The sequence below is a fragment of the Mus caroli genome, unplaced genomic scaffold (genome assembly GCF_978045245.1).
Source record: "Mus caroli unplaced genomic scaffold, Mus_caroli_1 scaffold_15, whole genome shotgun sequence".
NCBI lineage: Eukaryota > Metazoa > Chordata > Mammalia > Rodentia > Muridae > Mus > Mus caroli.
Genome location: NW_028227270.1, coordinates 99,081,628 through 99,108,824, shown reverse-complemented (window position 1 = coordinate 99,108,824; position 27,197 = coordinate 99,081,628). Strand labels below are relative to the sequence as shown.

The 27,197-nt window shown below is 41.4% G+C and overlaps 1 protein-coding gene, 1 long non-coding RNA gene, 2 other non-coding genes and 2 pseudogenes across 8 annotated transcripts; 1 reads left to right on the top strand and 5 right to left on the bottom strand.

Moving 5' to 3' along the window:
• Nucleotides 1-1,728: 1,728 nt before the first annotated feature.
• On the bottom strand, nt 1,729-10,511 carry LOC110308661 (uncharacterized). Its single transcript, XR_002379588.1, has 3 exons — nt 10,400-10,511; nt 5,851-6,045; nt 1,729-1,874 (listed from the first exon to the last, which is right to left on the bottom strand). It is a non-coding gene; the product is annotated as an uncharacterized LOC110308661 (long non-coding RNA).
• Nucleotides 2,536-2,617, bottom strand: Trnas-aga (transfer RNA serine (anticodon AGA)). Its single transcript has one exon. It is a non-coding gene; the product is annotated as a tRNA-Ser (tRNA).
• Nucleotides 6,364-6,445, bottom strand: Trnas-aga (transfer RNA serine (anticodon AGA)). Its single transcript has one exon. It is a non-coding gene; the product is annotated as a tRNA-Ser (tRNA).
• Nucleotides 10,510-26,486, top strand: Znf184 (zinc finger protein 184). 5 transcript variants are annotated; one of them, XM_085831254.1, is made up of 6 exons: nt 10,510-10,714; nt 11,110-11,319; nt 12,514-12,581; nt 15,344-15,470; nt 15,917-16,012; nt 24,166-26,486. In XM_085831254.1, exons 2-6 carry the CDS (start codon nt 11,313-11,315, stop codon nt 26,079-26,081), a joined length of 2,214 nt encoding a protein of 737 aa, XP_085687380.1. In that variant the 5' UTR covers nt 10,510-10,714; nt 11,110-11,312; the 3' UTR covers nt 26,082-26,486. The 5 variants fall into 5 exon arrangements, with proteins under 5 accessions (XP_085687380.1, XP_029324033.1, XP_085687381.1 ...); XM_029468173.2 differs by having other exon boundaries at nt 11,071-11,319; XM_085831255.1 differs by lacking the exon at nt 10,510-10,714 and adding an exon at nt 10,793-10,932.
• Nucleotides 19,334-19,801, bottom strand: LOC110308652 (large ribosomal subunit protein eL21 pseudogene; annotated as a pseudogene).
• Nucleotides 22,473-23,865, bottom strand: LOC110308411 (elongation factor Tu, mitochondrial pseudogene; annotated as a pseudogene).
• Nucleotides 26,487-27,197: the final 711 nt, after the last annotated feature.

Here is a 27,197-nt window from a genome sequence, read left to right as displayed (position 1 = left end):
CTGATGCCAGTGAAACATTGGCAATAATATTTGTACGGAAATAGTGATTCTTTTTTGTGCTTTGGAAATTGATGACTAGATAAAGTCGCCGTGGAGTAGTATCCAGGTTCTTCCAGAGGCATAACTGTGTTACTTTTCATTGTTCCATGTGCATCCCATCTGGGTTTGACTTCGATGTGATTAATATATTTCTATGCTGATATATTTCTTGAAAAACTCACGCATGAATTTCGCCTATTGGAATTTCTAGTGCAAGGCAGACCCACATCTGTTTTAAATCAAGGGACTGTATGAGTAATTCCACTTAGAATGTGTTTATTTTTCCCTCACCTGTGGAGTTTTTCTGAGTAGAAGCCACACAGTATTGATCTCTGTGGCTTTATGGTAATTGTTTTCTGCTCCAAAAGCTCGTTTTCTTTTTTCCCATTTTCTTTTCTTCTTCTCCTCCTCCTCCTCCTCCTCCTCCTCCTCCTCCTCCTCCTCCTCCTCCTCCTCCTCCTCCTCCTCCTCCTCCTCCTCCTCCTCCTCCTCTTCTTCTTCTTCTTCTTCTTCTTCTTCTTCTTCTTCTTCTTCTTCTTCTTCTTCTTCTTCTTCGTGTTTGTTTGTTTGTTTGTTTGCTTGTTTGAGTCAGGGTTTCTCTGTGTAGCCCTGGCTGTTCTGGAACTCCCTTCTTCTTTTTTAATACTTTGCTAGAGACTTCAGGTATTAGAGAACTTGATCAGGTCATCAAGCACACTTGGGTGACACTTTGTCTTACAAATTTGTCCTAAAATGCACACTTTTACATTGTCTGTTCTAACTCGGAAGGTGGTTTTTTTGTTTGTTTTTGTTGTTGTTGTTTGGTTGTTTTTTTATGTGTGTGCTTTTTTGTTTGTTTGTTTTTCATTTAAACTTAGATTGATTTTTGTTTCGGTTTGTTGTACAAGGAAGTTAAAAGTTTAGCCATTTTCTCCCCGTCGGGGAATCGAACCCCGGTCTCCCGCGTGACAGGCGGGGATACTCACCACTATACTAACGAGGAGACAGGCATCTGTTAGTTCTTGTCTATGACTAATGAAGTTAAATATGACCTATCCGGTCAATCCACATTATTGGAAAGATTATATCAAAGTTAAAAATATATTTCAAAATATACCTATAATGTAAAATTTTAGCCTGGGCGAAAGACTGAGTTTGACCAAGAATGCCACACAAATTTACTTTTTTTTCCCCTCCTGTAATTCCAGATATTACAATTATGCTGAATCAGTAAAAATATAACTTTTATTGTTACATGATAGAGATGAAGAAGCACAAATCATTTTCAACTGTTGCCTAAACTACAAGGTTAGATTCACACAATTATTTTACGATAAAAGATGATTTGATTATAACCCCCCCCACCCCCACCCCCAGTCACTCAAGACTCAATGACCTCCACACCACCGGAACGCCCAAAGCAGTGAAACAAGCCTGGTACGATGTAACCTCATCTGTATCCCCAGCACTCCTGAGCCTAAATCCCGAGGAGTATATCGAGATCAAGACCAGCTTGGACTGCACAACAAGCTTTTGTCTCCAAAATAGGGGCTGGAGAGATGGCTCAGTGGTTAAGAGATCACGGCAGTCTTTTTTTCTTTTTTTTTTCTCTCCCCCCCCCCCCTTAGGTGCTAGAGTTACACTTGAATATCTGCTTTTAAAGATTTTCCTTTTTATTTTTAATTATTTTTATGCATGTATGTATCTCGGAGGAGTTATGACATCAGCGCAGTTGCCCACAATGTTCAAAACACAATATTGGATTCCTCTGGAACTAGAGTTAGAGGCTGTTGCAAGTCGTCCAATGAAGGTTCTGGAAACTGAATTCAGGTCGTCTCCTCAGCCCTGAATATCTTCTATAAAATCAAAACAAAACACAAACAAAAAGTGCTGAGCATGGTGGCACACACCTTTAATCCCAGCACTTGGGAAACAAAGGAGGGCTGATCTCTGTGACCTCAAGAACAACCTGGTCTACATAGTATTTTGGCCATCTAATTCTTTCCTCAACAGGCACTTTGTTTTTAATATATTATTACATCTTCCCCATATTGTTATATATATTACTATATCTTGGCGGGAAGGGTCCCAGGTAAGGTGTTGGATGTATTCTGTCACTGTACATTCTCTCAGTTCTGCCTGAGTATTGGCTGCCTGACTTGGTTAGATAGCTTTCTCTTCTTTGTCAATGCTGTGGTGCTTAGACAAGACTTTTAAGCAGGGCGTCTTAGGGTGGTGGAGTCATTGCAAGCACAGCTTTGAGGAAGGAATCGCAAGGACCTTAGTTTTGTGAATTATCTTTGTGTCCTGTCAAAGTAGAACATTAGAGGTAGAAAGATAGTCTGGTTTGGGGCAAAATAAAGCAAAAACAGAACATCAAGAACGACACTGGGCAGAGCATCTCCACATAGGCAATTCAAGAACTATGCCTCAATTGATTGAAATGCGTAAGGAAACTTCCATCAGTTGAGATACACACTCGTACCTTAAACGGGTGAAGTTAAGGTACAAAACACCCGTAGTCGGCAGGATTCGAACCTGCGCGGGGACACCCCAATGGATTTCTAGTCCATCGCCTTAACCACTCGGCCACGACTACAGACCATAGTAGGTAGTCAACTGAGAGAGATTCGTGGCAGGTGTGATTTGTGCAAAATCTGGTTCGCCTTGTAGGTGGCGCAGGCTGCAGATTACAGAGTTGAAGGGGAGGAGCCTCGCAGGTCCCTGTCAAGAGAATACTAAAGCAAGAACCTCTGTCTCGCCAGCAGACTCCCACAGAGCGTCACCAGGCCTTCTACCAGTCGCACGCGACCTGTGCAGGCCCTGAGAGGAACTTCTTCCGTGGATTTGTGTTCCAAACTAAGGGCGAGAACAGACATGGAAACCTCCGTGTAGTGTTGATGTTAAGCTTTAGGATCTTTTTTTTTTAAATGTAGGCATGTTTTCCTTTAGCCCTCTTCTTGCACCTCCGTGTATCCATCTCCTTCATCTCGAACTCCTATCTTAACCTGTTCTGCCAAACAGTGGTTAATGATGAGAGACCCAAATTAATGGTACAAATGAAGTGGGGTTGACATAGAAGTTTCAGTGGATACAGGAGCTGATGTTAGTATACTTTCCCCAAAGTCTTGGAATCCAAATTGGGTGCTTCAGAAGGCTTACATACATTTATAGAAATGGGGAAATTATCACCAATAAGACAAAGCGTCCAGTGGAATACCTGTGTGGGGTCAGAAAGGCAAACAGGGAAGCTGAGACCTTATGTGGCTGACACACCCATAAACTTATGGGGAAGAAATCTTTTACAATAATAGGGTACTAATGTTCCTGCAATTCCAGGAACAGCAAATGGAGAAAATAGGGATGATATGGTAGATCCTGGGAAAACTATTGATACTGGTGATCACAAGCTGTGCACGTTATCCAAACACAGGATATCTCGAGGATTGAGTTTCCAAATTTATAAAAGGGGCCACTGTTGACATACCAACAAATGCTACAGTTAGTTTTTCTAAAATTAACTATTTTCCTCACTTTGGCCCCAAACAGGAATTCTTTGCCCCAATTTAGCAGGAAGCAATTATAAGTAGACCACCATCCAGAGTCCTTAAATTGGGATGAATGGTCTTGGTCATTTGATGTTAGTTATGGTTGTTTTCATCTAGGATAGTAGGTTGTTTTGTTTAATTGATAGAAATTTAAAGTTTGCGTAATTATTGTATACTGATAGAAATTTAAGCTTGTTTTGTTTGAATTATTGTTTATTGATAGAAATGTAAAGTTGTTTTGTTAGACTATTGTCTGATTATCCTGTACATAAGCTATTTGTTTAAGGCATGATATAAAGCTCTAGTTTTAGGGTTCTTATACTTGTTTCTCTTGTGGGTAGATTGTTAATGTTAGAAAAAAGATTTTTTTTTTTTTTAAACAGAAAGGGGGATATGAAGTGGGAATTTCTGGTGTCCTTGGAGATTCAGTTGTGTCATGTGATGTTTTTCTGGAGACTGTCTTATTAGAGGATGTTTTGCTGAGTGGTGTTTTTCTGGAAGCTGCCTGGAAAGGGGGCATGTAATGTTTTGCTGGAGCAGAGGCTCGAGAGGACATGTGACGTCTGAAAAGGGTGTAAGTATAACTCAACAGACAGTGGACGACCGACGCTGCTGGTCTTCATTGGGCTTTGCTGATGCTGGTCTTCACTGACAATGCTGTGGCATTGATTCGCCTGGCCTTCTTCACTGATCATCATTTGTCATGACTTCATAGAGAGAAATGCACCAAAGAACTTCTCGTGATATTCTGGTAGCTTCTTGCCAATTCTGCAGAGTCCAGATGATTGACAGAGCCTCAAAATTTCTTCTGGATGGAACTGCCATTGCTGGTTCATGAATGGTGTTTTGAGTGGATCAAATTGCTGCTGCTGATTTGTGTGAACTGAACTGCTGATATTCTGACAAGGAAAACTGGAATTACCCCAAAGAACTATTTCTAAACAGGTCCACATCCTCCTTTGCCCTATTAAGCTTTCCTTTCTACTACCTCTGGTGGGTGGTGAGCTATAAGGGAGGTTAAAGTGTTTAAGAACCCCTTATTAAAGTAGGTTTTGAAAAATCTAAGCATTACATTAGCCAACGTTGCCAAAATAAAAGAGACTCTCTACCTAGACTTATACTTGGCTTCTTTTTCACAAAATCGTCTTGGCTGGCTTGCAGTTTGTGCAGTGTAGATCAGGCTGATCTGGAACTCACAGATATACCCTTGTCTCTACCTGAGATTGAAGGCATTAAAGGTGTGCAACACCCCTTCCCCCCAACACCCTTCCATAGAGCTTAAAGCTCTTAAGGGCTGGCAAGATGACTCAGAGGGTAAAGACAGCTGCACTAATTCCTATCCCAAAATGAAATTATAAACCCCAGAAGACAACACACCTTGCAAGTTGTCCTTTGGCCTCCACATGCATACTGTAACATGGAGTGAATCTTAAAAATTAGTAAAGGTTCGTTGTAACTCATTAGATTTCTTGTAACAAATTAGTTATAAAAATTCAGACAGAATTGTTTCAATGCAGAACTCCTGACTACCATTCACAACATTCCTTCTGTTAACAAACTTAGCATATTACTATAGTTTCTTTTCTCTCTCATGTTCTGATAGACATGTATATATATTTTCCTGAATTATTTAAGGTAGTTTGAAGATATCCTTTAATATATTTTATATGTATGTATTGCCTTAAAACATCGTTATATAGCCATTGAGCAATCAACAGAAGGTGGAATTAACAATGATGCATTTAATCAATAGACTTTATTCAAATTTCACCAATTATTGAAAAAATGATCTGTATAGCAAGAGCAAAAGGTACACATGATGTTCAGCTTTTAGCTATGAAACATTCAGTCTTTCCTTGTGCTTTGTAATATTGCTATTGTTAAAAAGAGTAGGACTCAGCTAAAAGTTTCTTGGTTTGTCTGATGTTTCCTCTACATATTTGGCCAGGAATATCAAACTGTGCCATTGGGCTCTGTCATTATAAGAGCTCACAAAGTACATGAAATTTACGGGTGCAATGCTGATTTCTTGGTTACTGTATTTACCTACCCAATGTATACATGTCTTGATAGAATTGGAGTTTGCGTGTGTGGTTTAATACTTGATTTATGCAGCTTACTGTTTCTGTTGTATTCCTTAAGTTTTGAATGATTATATTAAAGAAAGAAATGCAGTTAACTAAGAGTGTTAAATTCTTAGAAGGGAACTTACTTAAAATAAAGAACACCCTCCCCGTCGGGGAATCGAACCCCGGTCTCCCGCGTGACAGGCGGGGATACTCACCACTATACTAACGAGGACGAGGTATTAAAGATCGCTCAGGGACAGTACTGGAAGTTTCTGAAGTTCCCTTAGCCTCTGAGTACAGTACTGTTTCCGGTATTTATTATATGCCATGTGACCGGTGCCCAAGCCCGGAATTGCTTCGTTCGCTGCCCAGTCAACGATCGCTGCGCCTGCGTGATGGGTCGGCTGGCTCTGAGAGCATTCGATAGGAATAGGAAAGGCAAAAGTAAAAGAAAAAAAAGTCCTTGTTTCAGCCTTTGTTGTGCACTAGTTCCTATCCTAAAATGAAATTATAAACCGTGCAGTCCCTGAAGCTTCTAACCAAACATGTAAGACAGGAAATAAAGACTAGACCGGAATGTGAGCTTCACCGAAGAGAGAGAGACTGCGGCGAAGGTGCCGCATTTAAAAAAAAATTTTTTTTGAAGAGCTTCTGGGAGTAAACCAGACGTGGAAATCCTCTTAATAGAGATCAGTGTAGATGCAACAAGTTTGAGACTTAAAAGAGCCCGTAGTCGGCAGGATTCGAACCTGCGCGGGGAGACCCCAATGGATTTCTAGTCCATCGCCTTAACCACTCGGCCACGACTACATGAATAGAGTTATCCCTTAAAATCTATGAAGGTAAATTTTAGTAGCTGAAAGATAGAAAAAGCAAGGCGTTGCCAGACTTGCAAGGCTCTAAAGACCCAAAAAGGAACGGAATCTTGTGCTGTGTAAGGGAAAATACGGAAGGCTGGAGTCTCTGTCCAGCCTCGTAAAGGAGAGCGAAAGAGTCCTAGGACAGCGTCTTCCGACGACTGGAGGCTTCAATTCCCTCACAGAACCCAGACGACCTCACAATGAAGTACTGTCAGACCGCGGGTGGTGGCTCATTCCTGTGTCCCAGCACTGATACTGAGGCAAGGCAATTGTCAGTTTGGGGCTAACTTGGCTATATGGTGTACATATATATATTTCGTTTTAACAAAGATAAAGCGTACCTTCGTTACCCCAGTCCTAGATACTGCTTTTGTTCTGAGTCACGAATCAAACATCGATTTTAATTTATTTTATTTTAATTTTAAATTTTATTTACAGAAAACATTAAAAGTGTGTTTTCGGTAAAGACAAGCCCAACACAAAACTAACATTATCAATTGCATTAAAGAATGATAAACAGTGACCTGCCTGAGGGAGAATTGGTTCTCTCAGCTGTTTCTTGGGAATCTCAGCTAAATATTTAAGCTCATTAAATAACAAATTCTATTTTCCATCCAACAGTATACCGCAGCTAACTAAATGCCTGTTACTTTATCAAACGGATCACCATTCCCTTAGCGTCTAATTATCTGTTCTCCATTTCTGACCTTAAGAAACACCTTTAGCATTCATATATTTCTATATTAAAAGACTTGGGGAGAGGAGGACAATTTTAGATTTATCGGGGGGAAAAAATCAGTGAAAATTAGTTTCAGTATACTTCATCTCTCCTCTTTTTCCAATTTTCCTGCTGTTAACATCTCGTATTCCATTAGCAATTTGTTATCATGATAAGCCAGTAATAGTTAAGCTATTATTAATACCATAGTTCACACTAGGGCTTGCTTAGTGCTGTACATTCTTTGGGATTTGACACATCTGTGTATTTACATGTTTCACTGCCCACCAACTCCCCTTTGCTCAAAGTATCCCCCAGTGCCTGACAGAAGGTGATTTTTACTTGTTCTTTATACAGTGCTATACAGATGGAATCATCCAGTAGGCAGCCTTTGTCAGATTGACTCATTTTACTCAGTAATATTCTCTTAATGCCCGGCCCTGTAATTTTTTTCTTATATTGTAGTAACCCATTTCTGTTAATTGCTGACTAACAATCCACTAACCATATACCCAACAATTTGTTCATGCTTGTACTGTTATTACAGACATACACAAGTATTCTTTGGATGTCAGTTTTTTACTCATTTGAAGAAATACTAACGGGTCAGGATTACTGCATGGAAGCTAAGAGCATGAATAGTTTTATAAGAATGGCTATACCGGCCTCCAGAACGGTGTATTGCTTGCATCTTTGCTGTAGGTTCAGGAGAGCTCCTTTTGTTCTACAGCCTTGTCAGTGTTTGATGTCACTGTCCAAATTCTAGATCATCAGTAAGGAGTATGCTGGTGTAATTTTATTTTAATACACATTTCCCTGACACTAAGATGTAGAGTGCTGTTCATATTACTGTATTCTGTAAATATCATCTTTGGTGAGGTGTTAAAAGTTTTGAGGTTTGGCCTATTTTCTAAATTGGATGGTTTATTGAGCATTGTTAAGAATAAACAGTTTATTTTGCTGCTGGAGTTTAAAACCAGGACTAAGCAAAAACTACCACTGAACCACCTGTCCCTCTACTCCTAAGAGCTCTTTTTATATTTTTGGTACAAATACTTTAATGGCAAGTGTTTTTCTGTACCTGGTCTTTGCTACTTTGCTACTTGTGGATTCTTCTTTTTTCCCACCCTTTATCCCCTTGGTTTCATCCCCTATCACTGGATAGGAGAGAAAGAAGGAAAGAGAGATGGGGGAAGGGGAAGGGAGAGGGAGAAGAAGAGGGAGAGAGGGGGAGGGGGAGGGGGGAGGGGGAGAGGGGAGGGGAGGGGGAGAGAGGGAGAGAGGGAGAGAGGGAGAGAGGGAGAGAGGGAGAGAGGGAGAGAAGAAGAGAGGGAGAGAGGGAGAGAGGGAGAGAGGGAGAGAGGGAGAGAGGGAGAGAGGGAGAGAGGGAGAGAGGGAGAGAGGGAGAGAGGGAGAGAGGGAGAGAGGGGGAGAGGGGGAGAGGGGGAGAGGGGGAGAAGGGGAGAGGGGGAGAAGGGGAGAGGGAGAGGGAGAGGGAGAGGGAGAGGGAGAGGGAGAGGGAGAGGGAGAGGGAGAGATCTGAATCTATTTTTTTCTTATTTCTTCTTGAGCATGACTAACAAACTACAACCAACCTGAATGATCAACCACCACCATCCCCACCTCTCAGTGCCCTAGTGTTTTATGGCCTTTGAAAGGTTCCTAAAATCCCAAACTTCACACAGTTGCAGAAACAGTCTGCAGCTGGCAAAACCATGCCTCTGCTAGAGCATGAGGTAAATCATAATCAACTGCTTTGGACAGTCTGAAGCAGCATCATAATCCCACACCTGGGATTAAAACGAGAACACATTCTTATATTTGTTTAAAAAAAAAAAAAACAACCAAAATTCCAAAATTGTCATTACAGTTTTCAAATATCTCCCAGTCTGGATTTTTCAGTGTAGTAAACAGACATGTGGTTGACTGTCCTAACCATGAGAATATAAGAAAGATGACTGTAGCTCTCTCCCATGCACCTCACTTCCATCTGAGTCATCACTAGAACCTAATGTCTATATAGCATCCATTTTTTAAGGCATTTGAGACTTTAAAAAAAAAGAATTTATTTATTATATGTAAGTACATTGTAGCTATCTTTAGCTACCAGAAAGGGGTGTCATATGTTACTACAGATGGTTGTGAGCCACCATGTGGTTGCGGGGATTTGAACCCAGGACCTCCTGAAAAGCAGTTAGTGTTCTTAGCCACTGAGCTATCTCACCAGCCCCAGCATCTATCTTCTAAGAATAATTTAGTTTAAATGCTATAACTCAGTAATTCTAGCTTCTACTCATAATCAAATTTCAAAGTCACTTTCATGTGTCCAGGCATTTATTTCAACAGAGCCCCATTCCCAGAACCAAAACCTGTGAGTTGCTCCTAGCCAGCAAACAAAAAAGCTAGTGTTAGAAGTCTGGTCCTAAGCATGCAGTCTTCTATAAATTCTAGTTCCAAGGGCTCCCACATCCTTTTCTGGACACCAAAGCATGTCCCTTCACATATGCCCACAAACAGACACATAAAATCAAATTTTAAAAAAACTAAACATGATTGCTGTTTGCATTCTCTTTTTTTATCGAATGTCTTGTTGCAACCATTTCTCTAAATATCATTCCCTTTCCTTAAAGTTTTCATGTGTAGCATTATCATTTCCAGGTCTGGTGCTCTCAGCTAAGGAGGGGAGCCACTTTAGCCCTTCTGTCAAATAACTGGGGAGGAACAGAAACCCTTAGTTGAGTGGGCCACATCTTTGAAACATAAAAACCTATTTGTTGCAATCTTCTGTGTTCGTCTAGGGCACAAATGGATGTGCTTTAAGTGCTAGGCAAGGAAACCTGCAGTATGTAAAATACTTTACCATCACCTTCTCCCGGTTCCTTTAGTATTTTAAAAAAAATGAGAGTCGTTTTTCGAAGACATGAAAACGAAAAATATTTTCAAAACGACAAATATCATATAAATGAGAATGCATATAAATGTACGCTTGCATTTTGAAATTCTCAGTGAGGGAGGCCAGATCCTTAGGAGGTGGAGAAAGTGGATCAGGATTTCAAGGCCAGCCACATGTATAGCAAGTTCGAGACCAGCCTGAGGGGCATGGGACTGCCCCCAACATCTCCGCCCAAAACCCTGAGGGTGTGTGAATATTGGTTACAAACGCTATATAAGGCCACCTCTGCTTACAATTCAAATCACTGGACACAAACGGTAGGCAGGTTCAACCTTCCGAGCCACCAGGAGGGACTGCAGCAGAAACACTGCGCGTTGCATTCTGGGAATTGTGGTCCTTTGTGCTCCCCGGTGAGGCGCTCCTGTGTGTTGCGGGGAGGGGGAAACAAGGGAAAGGGTCTACCCGACCGGAAGTGACCGCTAGCCGACTGTGGGCGTGGAAAGGGGTGGGCGTTTGGCTCGTCCCACCGCGTAAACTCTGAGTTTTGATGACCATCCCACGCTTCTGGATCCAGGATCCTTGGAGTGCGTCACAAGACTGGTGTCCAGGTATCACCATGGCAACCACCAGCGCCTTGGGTGTGTGACGTCACCTTGCGGGCTCGCTTAGTGCGGCCTGCGCGGGAGGAAGCCGGGGAGTCAGGGAAGGGGGCGCGCCTCCCTTCGGCATTGCCGGGGACCGCGGGTTCCCCAAGGCTTTGTTCCTTTGTTCTGGGCCGGGCCAGAAAATGCGGAGCAGCCCGCCTTTCTGGTGTGCCCCGCAACAGGTGTGTCTGGCCGCCTGGGGAAGTGGGAGATCGCAGACCCTGTGGAGGGCGGGTGGCCAGACTCTAGGTGGGCGCCCAGAGTCTCTGCTGCAGCGAGGCAGAGCTGTTCGCTCCCTATTCACTTATTGTTTCTTGTAGCAATCCAAACTTCCCCTGTGCACCTCCGCTCTTGGACAGGACCTCCTGGCTACTCTGTACGAGTCTGAGGTGCGACTGTAAGACGCGTGCTGCAGAGTGTATCCTGTGCCCGGTAGGCCAGTCTCGTAGAGCATAAGACAAGACACCTACTCTGGAAGGAGAGTGGGACATCCAAGTCCCAAACTGAAGCTGCCCGGGTTTCCACGTGTCCAAGTTCTAGCGGAAGACGTAGAGCTCCTGGGATGGCAGGTAATGGGAATGACCAGGGCAGAGAGGGCTGGTGTATGGAGAACTGAGAGGTGGGAGGAAGAAGTAATGTGACCAGGGGTAAAGAAACCTAATTACATCATCGAAAGTGGCTTGAAAGAATTAATTCTGAGTTCTGGACATGAGAATTTGAAAAGGAACAACAGTTCAGAATATCTGATCCTCTTGACATTTCTCTTTTATTACATTTTCGAATAGAAAACTTTAGTCAGAAAAAAAAGTGTTTTAACTTATTAATGCAAAGATTAGTTTTGAAATATCTTGCAGAAAGCAGTTTTTTCAAGCTTGTGCCGGTTCAAGTGTGTGTGTGGACTTAAACTCAACATTTGGGTGCAAATGTTTCCTTGTTTTTTAGTTCCTTTTACTAAAAGTGCCTGGTCCTGTAACCTGTGTGTAGATCTTAAAAGCACCAGGTACTGTCAGTACTTTTACAATGATGCGGTTACCTGTGAATTCAGCTGTTAGAACTCCTAAGTTCCCTGTCAAGCAGCCTAAGTCTCATTTCCTATGATAGGTCCATATAAGATCGCTAAACTTCTTTGAGTAGTCTTTTCCTAGTTAGCATATTTCTTACATTGCAATGCCTAAAACTAAACAGTTCTTTAAATGTCCTTTTAAAAATACCTAAGAGTATGATCTATTACTATCTTTCCTTCATCACATTTTTGTTATTTTTTTTTAAAGATTTTGTTTTATGTGTATAAGTGTGTGCTTGCATGTCTATATTTCATTAGGTATGTGAGAGTGTCACTGTATAAAGTCACTGGACCCACGAGGTTTTGTGTCCTTAGTGCTGGGATTAAAGGCATGCATTATCATACCCTACTGTTTACTCGTGCTTTATGTGAAGCAGAGAGGACTCAGTAGGAGTGCCTTGCTTCATCAATGAGGACTTCACATTCCTCTGTGTGAACCATGTGAAGTGTCAAGAGACAAAGATGAATATTAAGGCAGAGTTTGGATTTTGTTGTTTGTGTGTTTGTTTGTTTGTTTCTGCTGAGCCTTCTCAGGATGGTACAGAGGCCTCAGTTGAACCTTTTAGGGGGTTGGGGGAATCTTGATATATAAAGGAAGGGGAGACATAGTTGTTATTTCCAGGAAGAAAAGTAAAACCTTTTTCTGGATTGCTGGCGGCAGCACATCTGGTCATATTCAGCCTGGCCTCTTCCTCTTCAGGTCTGTCCTTTGCAGACTCCACCAGTCTCCACGAGGGACGTCCCCTACTCCCACCATCTAGTTTTCGGGTGAGTTGAGATTTTCCCAAGTGCCATGTCCCTTCTCAGAATAATGTGTTTTTATTGTCAAGTATGTCGACTCCCAAATCATTGTTGTTGAGCCTTCTTTGGGCTCTCATCTGTCCTATGATCTCCCCTGGGTCCTGCTCGGCCTCTACAGCTTCAGCAGTCATTCACCATTTACCTCTTAACCAGTGCCTTGTAACACTGCTGGGGTGGGGGAAGAAGGAGAGGAGGAGGAGAAGCAGCAGCAGCAGCACAGCATGTCTTTATTTGACAGTAAATTGTCCAATAAAAGTCAAAGCAGGCAGGAGTACAAAGGTGAAATGAGCGCTGCAGATCTTAGGGAATGCAGAGAGATGTATGGTTTGCAGAGGACAGAGTTACATGAAGGACGTAGAATTATATTCTCTCGAGGACAAGTGAGATTTGAATATTTGAGTAAGACGTGTGAGGAGCAGAGTGTAGGTGTGCAGATGAGCACTGGTAATAGTCACAGAGTCAGAAAGATTTGGAGGAGATGGCTTACTTTGAAAACGTTTAAAAAAATAAAATTGAATGAGGTAAGAATATGAAAGAACTCAAATACTTAATGAGAAGTGTGAAGGCTTTATTCTGTAGGTCACTTGTAGGAAAAATTTTCCATCAACGGTAACCTTAAGATGTCTTTTTTTTCGCCGGGCGTGGTGGCGCACGCCTTTAATCCCAGCACTTGGGAGGCAGAGGCAGGCGGATTTCTGAGTTCGAGGCCAGCCTGGTCTACAGAGTGAGTTCCAGGACAGCCAGGACTACACAGAGAAACCCTGTCTCGAAAAACCAAAAAAAAAAAAAAAAAAAAAAAAAAAAAAAAGATGTCTTTTTTTCAGTTCTTCTCAATTTCAGCTTAAGTGCTGTTAGCATCACTTTGTTTTCTATCAAGGGATATTGTGATGATAAACTGCATGCATTTTAAACCACAGTGTTACTCCTCTGTATCCTGAGGAAGTGGTTTTAGGATCCCTAACAGCAAAATATGTGGATCCTCAATGTCCTTACACAAGATGGCCCAGTGTCTGCATATAATCTATCCGCATTCTCCAGTATACTTTAACCATCTGTAGACACATGGTAAATACTGTGCAAATACACTAGAAATTCTATACAGCTGTCCTACTTTGTTGTTTAGGGAATAGTGACAAGAATAATATCTGTGCATGTTCTTTGAATGTATTTTATCTACAGTTGATTGAATCCACAGATGGAGAGAGACAACTCCAATTGTATGTTTCAACATACATGAAGGTTCATAAAACAATTGTCATGTTCCAGGTAGTGAGTGAACATACAGTCAGAGAACATACTTCTCCTGACTTGAATCTTTTTTCTTTTATTCAGAGTATGATCCATCTTATTAATGATCAGAGTGTACTGTAAAGGAATGTAAATTTGCTCACATTGGGTAAAGTGCTCAATATATGTTAGTTTCCTATTATTGTAATTAATTATTTTAAGCTGAGTTTGCTCAAAAACATAAGAGACCAAAAATTCAAAGTGAAGCTGGGAGAAACATAGGTATTTAATCCTACCACTTGGAAGGCAGAGGCCAGCCAAGACTATAGCAAGACTTTCTCAAACAACCCCACAATGTAATCTTTAAACCAACAGGAATATTTGTTAATGTTGTAAAGGTATAACAATCTCTATTTATTTTTATTTATTGGCTAGTAGTTAAGCATGATATGATTTACTGACGATTGAATCTTAATTTGAAAACTACTTAATCCTATCCAGCCCTTAGATGTACGGGCCAATTTTTTTTGTTGTTGTTGTTTTGGTTTGGTTTGGTTTGGTTTTTTGAAACAGGGTTTCTCTGTATAGTCCTGGCTGTCCCAGAACTCACTCTGTAGACCAGGCTGGCCTCAAACTCAGAAATCCACCTGCCTCTGCTTCTCAAGTGCTGGGATTAAAGACATGCGCCACCACAGCCTGGAGCATGGGCCTATTTTGAGCTATTTTCTTCTTACTGAATTTTATTCCACATTATGATGCTTGTTTGGTTCCTTTATATTTTGATGTCCTTTGAAATGTCATAGGGCAGTTGGGTGCTGTTGGCACATGGGTTTAATCCCAACAGAGGCAGAAGCAGAGGTGCAGAGGCTCATAGGCTCAGAGGCACAGGGGGCAGAGGGGTAGAGAGCGAGGCAGGGGCAGGTGGATCACTAAGTTTGAGGCCAGCATGGTCTATCTACAATGTGAGTTCCAGGACAGCCAGTGCTACTCGGAGAAACCCTGTCTCCTTCCCTCTCTCCCCCCTCCCAGAAAGAAATGTAATAGAGCAAGTCTGTCATAAAGTTGTTGGATAGTCTTACACGTTATAGATATTAAAACATTATTGATTACAGCAACTATAATATAGTACTTGCAGTATCTTAGAACTCAGAGATAAGGAGGAAGAACCAAGACAGCCTTGGTGGGTAGAACGAGCACTTCAGTTAAGCACTTCACTGGGAAAAAGGTGTGTCTGTTTTTATTTTGCTTTTTGGCTTTTGTTTTTGGTGTTGAGGATTGAACCTAGGACCTTTCTCATGCTCTGCCAATGAGTATATTACCACCCACCACAAGGAACAGTTATTTTATTCTTAATACCAATCCTACGGGTAAGGCCGATTTGAAATTTTTCGAAAGCTGGACATACTAGTGCTGCTTTTAGTTTATCACCTGACTTGCTTCTGTGGATCTTATTAATTTTACCTATTTCCTAAGGCTAAGCTGTAGAATTCTTGATATTTTAGGAATCAGTGACCTTCAAGGATGTGGTGGTGAACTTCACTCAGGAAGAATGGAAACACCTGGATCCTATACAGAGAGATTTGTTCAGAGATGTGACACTGGAAAATTATACACATCTGGTCTCTATAGGTGAGTGTGATGCCCTCCCCGCAAGTTAAACTCAGGATGTAGGGAGAGGGTATACACCTGGTCTCTATCGAAGGGTGACCTTAAGTTTGTATGGTTTTGGTTTATATGGTGTGGCAAACACACACCTTGTCTTTTTAGTTGAGGATAGCTCCAAGTTTAGATGGGATGTGGGAGGCACGTTATTGTGCTTAGATGTGATTGGCATCTAAATTTCAGGACCAGAAATTTTAAATTTTAGAAGTTTCTCCTCATTACTAAGTGGAGTATTCTCCTCTCCTTAGATGAGCTCTTCTCGGTTGCCCCATTGTTAGGACACTGGACATGCTGGCCATCACACAGACTTTTCCCATGTGGAGTGTCTTAGAGACGGTGGAGTGGTGAGATTGCATTCTGATGTACTTTTTCCTTATTGCAGACAGATTCCTTTTTTTCCTCCCTCTGAGCAGGGCTCCAGGTTTCCAAACCTGATATGATTTCCCAACTAGAGCAAGGGACAGAGCCATGGACTGAGGATTCGTGCATTCCTGTTGGTTCCTTGGAAGGTATGTAGTGTGTGACAACAGAGGACTGCTCTTCCCAGCTGCTGGGCTGTGAGAAGAGGCTGTGTATAGGTGTGCACCTCTGCTCTCCGGAGCATCATCTGGGAGAAATGAGCACCAGCTCAACACAGAGTCTATTTTACACTCCCTGTAGTGGTTGCAGCCTTCCTGGTTCTTCTAAAAGCAAGGGTCTGTGCCTTCATTCTGCATTCTCTCTCTTCCCACTCTGTTTTGACCCAGGATTGTCCCCTCATTTTCTGTTTTGGGTTCCATCTCTGTTAGCGTCAAACAGAAACACATGCTAGTGCCAAGCGAGTTCCACACCTGCAGACTTGGTTTTGTTTTTCTGTTTGTTTTTTGTTGGGTTTTTGATGTTGTTGGTTTTCAAGCACTCACTCCTTTCTTATTTTCATTCGTAGTTCCATGTTCTCTAACTGTATCATTGTGTCATTGAGGTTCTGGGTTTTGTTTTGTTTTGTTTTGTTTTTTGTAATTCATCAGTTTCCCGATACACAAGGGATTTCTTCAAGGACCTGACTGTGGGATAATCCTGGCACTGTGTTGCTGTGCTAGTCACAGCAGCTTAGGTGCCCATGCGCACCGGAATAGATGAAGAAAATGAGCTACATCTACACAATGGAATTTTATCCAGCCATAAAGAAAATTAAGTCATGACATTTGCAGGACCATTATATTCCTTCTATTCCTAGTGTCTTCAGGACTGTCATGGTAAAGGGATATTGAACTTTGTCAAATGCCATTTCTGTATTATATTGAGATGACCGTGGGGTTTTTGTTCTTAGTCTATTTATATGTCTTTTTCATTCATGGATTTGTATATCTTAAATCAGCCTTTCATCCCTGGGATTTAAAAAACAAAAACAAAAACAAAAAACCATTGTGGTTGTTCTGGATGATCTTAATCTGTTCTTGAATTTGGCCTGCAGGTATTTTGTTGCAAGTTTTATACCTACATCATGGAAATTTGCCCATACTTTTTTGTTGTTGTCCTTATCTTGTTTTGATATTTGAGCAATACTAGCTTTGTAAAATGAGCTTGGTGGTATTTCCCTCCTTTTCTGCTTTTGGAACAGTTTGAGAAGTGAAGATGTTAGCTCTTCCTTAAACCTTTGGTAGGATTCAGCAATAAACTCAGTTGGTCCTGAGCATCTCTTGTTGGGAGACTTTTAATTGCTGTTTTAACATTATAACGGTTATTGCTCTGTAAATGTCGCTTATATCTTTTTTTTATTTTTATTTTTTATATTTTTGTTTTTTCTTTCTTTTTTTTTTTTTTTTTGGTTTTTCGAGACAGGGTTTCTCTGTATAGCACTGGCTATCCCGGAACTCACTTTGTAGACCAGGCTGGCCTTGAACTCAAGAAGTCCGCCTGCCTCTGCCCCCCCCCCCCCCCCCCCAGTGCTGGGATTAAAGGCGTGTGCCACCATGCCCAGCATAGTTTATATCTTGATTTAATTTTGCTAACTCACAAGTACTTATGAATTCATCTTTTCTCCAATTTTAATCTTCTTGTATTTTTAATGTATTCCTGTATGATCCTCTGGATTTAATTGGTGTCTCTTATAAAAGTTCCTTTTAGATCTCTGATTTTGCAGAGGTGCTCCTTGTATTCCTTAGTTTGACTTGAGATTTGTCAATCGAATCTCTTTAGGGAACCTAACTCTTTCTTATGCATTGTCCTTTTACGTCCTTGTTGCATGAATTTCAGCCCTGGTCATTATTTCTAGTGATGTGCTTTTGGGTTTGGCTCATGTCCTAGTTTGCTATTGCTGTGATAAACATTATGACCAAAAGCAAGTTGGGAAGGATAGGGCTTTTTTGGCTTACTTCCTGATCACAGTCGATCATTGAGAAGCCAAGGCAGGAAATGAAACAGTGCAGGAACCTGGAGGCAGGAACTGAAGCAGAGGCCATGGACGAATGCTGCCTACTGGCCTGCTCTCTAAAGCTCACTCAGCTTGCTTCTTACTGTAACTCAGGCCCACCTCTCCAAAGATTGTACCACCCACAGTGGGCTTGATTAACATTAAATGTTAATGAGAGAGAGAGACCCCCTCTGGTTCTTTTTAGGGGACAGTGGTTAACGTATGTACTTACAGCTATATACTTAGACTTGCATTCGCTCTAGGCAAGAGGTTCTGGTAAATGGTGCTATCATTTTCTATTGATTCTAGGAAGTTTTCTACTTTCCTCTTGATTTATTCAATGACTCCACTGTTTATTCAGAAGTATATTATTGAGTTTCCAAGAATTTGTGTTGTTTTGGTAGCTTCTCTTGCTTGATATATTTTAGTTTAATTCTATCATGACCCAATAAGACACAATGAATTAACTTTGATCCTTTTGTATGTATTAAGGTTTGCTTGTGGTCTCTAAATGATTTCAAGGCCACTGAGAAGAATGTATGTTCTGTATTTGATGGGTAGAATATTGCGCAGATATTTAAGTCCAACTGATATATGGCATAATTTAGCTCTGAAATTTCTTTGGTGATTTTTAGTTTAGAAAACAAATCTGAAGGTATGTGTGGATTATTGAAGTGTTTCACTATTCCTATATGAAGACCTATCTGACCTTTCATGCCTTTCAGTGTCTGTTACATGAAGTTGGTAACCCAAGCATTGGTTATCTTCTTAAAAATAGTCCCCTTTGTTAATATGCAGTGGCCTTCCTTATCTAGTCTGACAAGTTTCAGTTTGGGGTCTACTTTATCCAATATCAGAGTAGTTATCCTAGCTTAATATTAGTCTGTATTTGCTTAGCTGGGAGTCTTTACTCACACCTCCAGTCCCACCACTGGAAGGCAGAGGCACTTGATGGGGTCTACACATCAAGTTAAAAGTTTGCATTTGTTTGGTAGGTTAATTTCCATCTTTTGGAACCTCAGTTTATGAGTGCCTTTGAAGGGAAACTGTGTTTCTATACACAACAAATAGTTGGATCTTGTTTCTTAGTTCAGTCAGTTTATGTTTTTATATTGCTGAGTTGAGGCCATTTGCATTTGAAGTTATTACTGAAGAGCTTGCCATGTCTTCTGTTTTTGTTGGTTGTTCTGGTTGAGTGGACTATTGCTGTAGTTCTTTTCTTTGCTCCCTACTAGTATTAGGAGCTTTCTGGTTTACCCTGTTAGGTGAATTTGTTCCTGGCTCCCATTTGCACATCTACTCCTCTCATGAAATAAATGTATTCTCTCATGTACTCTTGTGCAGGTTTCCCTTTTCTTCTCTTTTTTTTTTTTTTTTAAACACTTTGCAGTCCTGGTACTGGTACTTCATTTCTTTGTGTACATTAGACCATGAATTCCTATGGAATGGGCTCCAGCAGCTCAGGCTCTTTTCCGTTAGTCCTCATAAAGTGTGCTTCTCTGGGTGGCGCAGGCTGGTGCTTCAGCTGCACCCAGGTGCCCTTCTCTTTGGCTTCCTTTTCCTTCTGGTCGTTCTCCTTCACCCGCTTCAGGAAGCTGTCTCTGCTCTTTGAGTGCTTGATATGCTCAATCCGTACGTTGATCCTCTTGGCCAGAATTTTGCCCTTAACCTGCTTGTTTACAATGATGCCCATGGCATGCTGGGTAACATTGTAGACTCTTCCGGTTTTGCCGTGGTAGCACTTATGGGGCATTCCTTTTTGAACAGTGCCCATTCCCTTGATGTCTACAATATCACCCTTCTTGTAGATTCGCATGTATGTGACCAAAGGAACAACGCCATGTTTCCTAAAAGGCCTAGAGAATATATACCGGGTGCCTCTCCTCTTTCTCTTTGTGTCCGTCATTTTGGCGAGTTACTGGAAGATGGCTGCGGCGGCTGAAAGTAGTTTTTCCTTTTCTAGTGTATAATATCCCTTTAAATGTGTTCTGTACTATCTTAATTGCCATAGATTGTGCTTGTCTTGAAATGCTTGAAAAGATGACTTTGCTGAGAATAACAATCTTGGAGTGGGGCACATACATTTTGAGACAGAGTTTCTCTATGTAATCCTGGCTGTCATGGAACTCTCTCTGTAGACAAGGCTGGCTTAAAACTCAAGAGAGCCATCTGCCTCTGTCTCCCAAGTGCTGGGACTAAAGGCGTGTGCCACCATTACCCAGCTAGTTTTTAAATTTTTAATTTTATCATTTTGTGTGTGTATAAGTATTTTGCCTACATGTATGCACTGACCCTGGAGTCCAGAAAAAGTGTTAGATCCTCTGGGACTGGGCTTGAAGACAGCTGTGAGCTTCCAGGCAGGTTTCTGGAGTTCTAACCTAGCTCTGTGGAAGACCACCCAGTGCTTATAACCACTGTGCTATCTCTGGCTTCAGCTGCAGTTACAGATGGTTGTGAACTACTACGTGGGTGTTAGGAATTGAACCTAGGTTTTCTGTAAGAGCAACAGTACCTTAAACAACTAACTACCTAACCGCCCCAAGTGATTAATTTATTTCCAGGGTTTGAATATAAGCCTTGCTTTTCTGGCTTTTAGAGTTATTGACACTCTAGCAGTGTCATTCTGATATTTCTCTTTATGGTTGGTATTTTTCCTTCATAAATACAGTTTTTTGCTTATTTATTATTTATTTTTTTTATATGTAAGTACACTGTAGCTGTCTTCAGACACACCAGGAGAGGGTGCGGTGTCAGATGTCATTACAGATGGTTGTGAGCCACCATGATTTGAACTCAGGACCTTTGGAAGAGCAATCAGTGCTCTTAACCTCTGAGCCATCTCTCCAGCCCATAAATACAGTTTTTGAGTGCGTCTTTTTTGTAATTTTGACATCGTGACTATCTCATGTTATTCATGTCTATTTACGATATGCTTGCTGTATGTGGATGGATGTCCTCCCCCATCCCTTTTGTAGGCTTGGGTAATTTTCTACTATAATTTCATTACATGGTGCCTTTAGACTATCTCACTTTCTTCTACAGATTTGGAGATTTTTGTCTCTTGAACTTATCCCAGAGTTCATAGAGTTCATGGATGACTTGATTATTCTCATTCATTTTCTTTTTCTTGATCTATGTCTGGATGTATTATTGTCTCAACCTTGGCCTTCCTCTCTGAAATGTATTACTTTTCTTGGTCTTATTTAGTATTACTTCCCATTGTACTTTTTAAAAATTTACCATTTATTTGTGTGTGTGGGTGTAAGAGAGACAGAGACAGAGAGATAGAGACTAGAGAGACAGAGACAGAGACAGAGAGACAGAGGCAGAAATAGAGAGTCTTTTGCCTGTATGTGTGTTTCTTTACCAGACATAGGTGCTGACACAGGTCGGAAGAGTACCCTCACATCCCTGGAACTAGAGTTTCAGGGGATTTTTGAGCCATTGTGTGGATACTAGAACCAAACCCAGGTCCTTTGCAAGAGCAGTAAGTGTTCTTAATTGAGCCGTCTTTCCAGCCTTCAGTTGCCTCTTTTTTGAAGATGTCTTAGAAATCTCTGTCCTTTCAGAGACATGATCTATAATCATGATGAGTGTTTTGTATCACTGGTCTGCCTGCTTTTTGTGCAGCTTGGTTTTTAACACCTTCAATTATTTTTCCACATATTGGGCATAGGAATTTGTATATAAGAAAGTAGAGATTGCTTTTGAGAGACAGGTGATAGTAGTCAACATATTCTGGAACTTTCTCTAATCCTTCAAATTCTTTATTCTTTGCCCAGGTAATTACCTTAATCATTGACTTGAGAGTACGACAGTGTGTGGACATTGGTTGTAGTTAATATCACTTTGCCCTCATTTGATTCATATTTGTGACTGATTACTTCCAAACACTTTTTTCTCCATTTTTTTTCCTTTTTAAGATTTATTTATTATTATATCTAAGTACACTGTAGCTGTCTTCAGACACACCAGAAGAGGTCATCAGATCTCATTACAGATGGTTATAAACCACCATGTGGTTGCTGGGATTTGAACTCAGGACCTTCGGAAGAGCAGTCGGTGCTCTTAATCACTGAGCCATCTCTCCAGCCCTTTTCTCCTTTTTTTTTTTTTTTAACAGCACAAGACTTTACACATGCCCTTCCCCCTACAGTGCATCCAGGAGATATTTATTATTGCCCTTATTTTATTTCTGTATTGGCTGGGGGGGGGGTGTGCATGCATTTATATCTTAGACATAAACATCCTATATAATGCTTTTGGCATCTTCCACTCCTACACACCTATAGTCTAGTCCTCCATTTCTTTTCCAAATTCCAAAATGATAGACTTGGATTTGTTATAATTTCTTCTCATATTTAAACTCCTAACATTTAGCAAAGATGGAATTCTTTCTTCAGGGTTCTAGGCTAAGCCTCTCCTATTTGCCCTGAATTTAAATCACCATTCTTAAATTTTTTTCTTTGCTGTTTATTAACAGGGAATCTCAATTCAGAATGTATCCTTCAGAGTGAGTCCTTTCCTTTGTACCCTTGGTGGTCTCAGGTTACCCTTTTTTTTTTTTAATCCATGGTTTATTTGCCTGCCTCATTTGGCAGGACACATCTTATGAGCAGAAGTGTCCATTGTTGTACACTGCTTGGCTGCAGATGTGTCCACAGGAGGAAATTAGGACCTGGGAGCCATAAGATCAAAAGCCTGAGCAGAAGTTCAGTCCCTCTCCATTTGAGGTTCTTGTTCTCTTTGGTGTGGCAGGGGTTTCGATGATGAGCACTGTGCCAGTGGCTGTGTAGTCATCCTGCAAGGTGAAGTGCTGGCCTTTCTCTAAGAACATGGGCTACCACAAGCTTAGACTAAGCTTCAGGTCCTCCAGGCATGGCAGGTTCCTTACCTAGAGGCAAGATAACGTGATAGGCTATGTCCCAAGTCAGGAAGAACATAACAGGTATAAATTGAGACACCCTCCTCCTTGCTTAGGATGTAAAACTGGACATCCACCCTTTGGTGGGGTTGGATAGATTCTGGCTTCACTATGACCAAACCATGCCTTGGAGCATTCCACTTCTACCTTGTACCAGAGCACGAAGATTATCCTCTGCCTCAGTCCTCGACAGGGACTCAGGCCTGTGGAAGGTCTCAGTGCCTCTCAGAACTATGCTAATATTCTTGCTATATCCCAGCAACTCACACTCATCGACCTTCTTCAAAATGCTATGCTCTAGTGTACCCGTCACCACTGTGTCACAGCAGGGAATGGAGTAAACTGACTACAGGGAGCAGAAAAGCCTTCTTCAGGTCCCAGCTGAGCACTGGGATATAAGAGTCCACAGCATCCAGCAGCTAATGCACTGACTTCACACCTAGATCAGGATGATGTTGCTCAAGGGCACAGAGAGGAGAGCCTATAATGGCTAATCTCCTCTCCTTCATAGCCAAACTAATTGAATAGTTCTTGGATCTCCAACTCTGCTAGTTGCCGTCATATCTGAATCCAGGGTAGTGTCTGCTCCAATCTGTTTAGCCACTTTGCTCTTGTTTCTGGAGCATGGGACCATCATCAGCTGCCACCACCAGAATGCAGCCATCCAGAGGGGCAGTGCCATGATTATGTTCTTAATCTGTATGACTGGGCCAGTCCGTGTAGGCATAGTGGCAGGCAGCAGTGCTGTACTCCACATGGGCTGCTTTGATGGAGATTCCCTAAACTCTCCTTTGGGACACTGTCTATGACCTTATACTTCTTGAGCTTAGCCCTACCTTCATTGGCTACAATTTTTGTGGATGGTGATCACTGTAGTTTTTCCCCTGATTTTGTGTGCCCAATCATACTCAAATTCACATGGGGTTTGTCATACACAAAGATCTTTGGGCCTTCAGTGACTACAGTCAACCTTACAGCAATGGGGTTAAGCTGGTACTGAGACCTCTGAAGAAGGGTGTCACTTGTAACAGGGTTGGGGCCACCATTGTGGTAGTACTACATTAGTCTTTAGGTGCTGAGAATAAGGATGTACAATAAATATCCAGCTTACCTCTTAAATTTAACTTCCACTTTAAATGTCATTCTTATTTGTCCTTAGAGATCATCTGTGAAACTGAAATAAGCATTCTTTTCCCAGTTTCAGTCTATTCTCCTTAGCTTCTTTCTCTTTCTTCCCAAATGTTAAAGTTATATATTTGAGAACCTTCAAACAAATAGATAATATCCAACAAGGGCAGTTTTCTTTTTCTCTGTTCAGAAAAGACTGACATTTTATTTTCTTTCAGACTGGAAGAAAAGAACTGGAAATAGTGTGTCACTCCTAGAACTTGACATTTCTGAAGAGCATCTATCCTCAGAGTCAGTAGTAACCAACAGCAAAAGGGATGATGGGAGTTTAGAGAAGCTTCAAGCAAACCAACAGATGCTGCCAAGAGAAGTCAAAATAACGGAGAAAACAGCACCCACTTGTGAGAGCAACCTCAGTGTGAGCTCAAGCCTCATAACACAAACGGAAGTAGCTCTCGATCAGCCTTCCACTAAAACAAGGGCCAAGCAGAATTCCCACCCAGTTAAAAAGGAGAAGCTGTGTAAGTGCAACGAATGTGGTAAAGCTTTTACTTACTGTTCTGCTCTCATCCGCCACCAAAGAACGCATACTGGAGAGAAACCCTATAAATGTAATGAATGTAACAAAGCTTTCAGCAGAAGTGAAAACCTTTTAAACCATCAGAGAATCCATACGGGAGATAAACCGTATAAATGTGACCAGTGTGGAAAGGGTTTCATTGAGGGTCCATCTCTCACTCAACATCAAAGAATTCACACTGGAGAAAAGCCCTATAAATGTGATGAATGTGGGAAGGCCTTTAGTCAGAGGACCCATCTTGTTCAGCATCAGAGAATTCACACTGGTGAGAAGCCATATACTTGTACCGAGTGTGGGAAATCCTTCAGCCAGAGAGGTCACTTTATGGAGCACCAGAAAATTCATACAGGAGAAAAACCTTTCAAGTGTGAGGAATGTGAGAAAACCTTCACCAGGAGCACACACCTCACTCAACATCAGAAAATTCACACTGGGGAGAAAACTTACAAGTGTAATGAATGTGGGAAGGCCTTCAACGGCCCATCAACGTTTATCCGTCACCATATGATTCATACTGGAGAAAAGCCTTATGAGTGTAATGAATGTGGCAAAGCCTTCAGCCAGCACTCCAACCTGACTCAGCATCAGAAAACACACACTGGGGAGAAACCCTATGACTGTGCAGAATGTGGGAAAGCCTTTAGTTACTGGTCATCCCTAGCTCAGCACCTGAAAATCCATACAGGAGAGAAGCCCTACAAGTGTAGCGACTGCGGGAAGGCCTTCAGTTACTGCTCCTCCCTTACTCAGCACCGGAGGATTCACACCCGAGAGAAGCCCTTTGAGTGCAGTGAGTGTGGAAAGGCTTTCAGCTATCTGTCAAACCTTAATCAGCATCAGAAAACTCACACCCAGGAGAAAGCCTATGAATGTAAGGAATGTGGGAAAGCCTTTATCCGGAGTTCATCTCTTGCTAAGCATGAAAGAATTCATACTGGAGAGAAGCCTTATCAATGTCATGAATGTGGGAAAACCTTCAGCTATGGCTCATCTCTTATTCAGCATAAGAAAATCCATACTGGTGAAAGACCTTACAAGTGTAATGAATGTGGGCGAGCCTTCAACCAGAAAATACACCTTACACAACACAAGAGAATTCATACAGGGGCAAAGCCGTATGCCTGCCCCAAGTGTGGGAAGACCTTTCGACACTGTTCATCTCTTGCTCAACATCAAAAAACTCACACAGAAGAAAAACTCTACCAGTGTAACAAATGTGAAAAAACCTTCAGCCAGAACTCCCGTCTGACTCAGCATCAGCGAATTCATACGGGAGAGAAGCCCTATAAGTGCAATGAATGTGACAAATGCTTTACCGGGAGCATGCACCTGGCTGAACATCAGAGTACTCATACTAGAGGGAAACCTTACAACTCTGAGTGCCCACAGACTTGCAGCCAGAGCACATACCTCACTCAGCATCTGAAGATTCATTCAGGAGAGAAGCTTTTTGGGTGTGAGGACTGTGGAAAAGCCTTCCAGTGTCACTCTGCTCTCACCAAACACCAGAGATTGCACCCTGCTGTGGCTGCTGTAGGAACGTCATTAACATAGTTGCTCTGCTAACTTTGGTTTTATAGTAATGAATCAGAGTGGGAGGAGGAACTCCTTAAAGTATTTAAATTTTTCTCTGTCACATGGTGGGATGGAAAGTCCATTGGGCTGTTCTGATCCAAGTATGTTATTAAAACAACATTGTGACAAGCTGCTTTAAGTTTCTTCTGTAAGTGAGGTGAAATGAAAGATTCAGAGATGATTTAAAAGGTAGCTTGGAGTTTTATACTCAGTTTTGTATATTTATAATATATTCATAAATAGTTGCACTACACATCCACATTTTTGTCATGGATCTACAATGTGTGTGAGGGTTTTTTGCATGTTTTGCTAGTAGAAGAAATTTGGCTTCAGTAACTAGGAATTTGTTTTGCTCCTGTTCTAATGCACTTACATTATTCAGGTAATTGGTCCTTAAATAAAACTAATTGTAAGTTACAATCAAATTCAGTTGCTGCTGACTATGAAATTTTGGTAGGAGGCTCATTGCTCTGCACCTGTGTTTCTAGCCTTTTAGGCTGAGTGGGAGGGTCACTGCCCAGGACTGAAGTAGACTGGACTACACAGTGCATCCTTATCTCAAAAATCAGCACCTCCTCTTTTACATTGAAATGTATTTTCTGGGAGTTGTAACTAGAGAGTCTGCTCCTATACAACGTACTGCTGTTTAACCCTGGTTGTACATTGCGGTAACAAATAACACTAGGTATGGTTTAAACAAAAGAATTGTAATTTACACCATTCTAGAGGTTACAATCTGGAGAGCCATTTTCTGGCTGTAGTCAATTATGTTATGCTCTTACATGGCAGAAAACAGAAAGGGGTTTTTATAAAGTTCTGTTCTTGGGTGTTTTATGCTTGAATTTTCCAGACCCTTATTCCTAATAGTACCATGTTGGGGAGTAAGTATTCAGTTTATGAATTTGAAAATGTTTCAGTCCTAACAACTGAGAACAACAAAATTCTAGTGCCAAGGATGTGCTAGGACTCATTCAGTTAGGGCTGGAGAGAGGGCTCAGCTGTTAAAGGCTAGGCTCACAACCAAAAATATAAGACACATTCAGTTGTCCAAGTGTTAGCCCAGGCTTCCGATTTTTCTTCAAAAAATTTTTACCC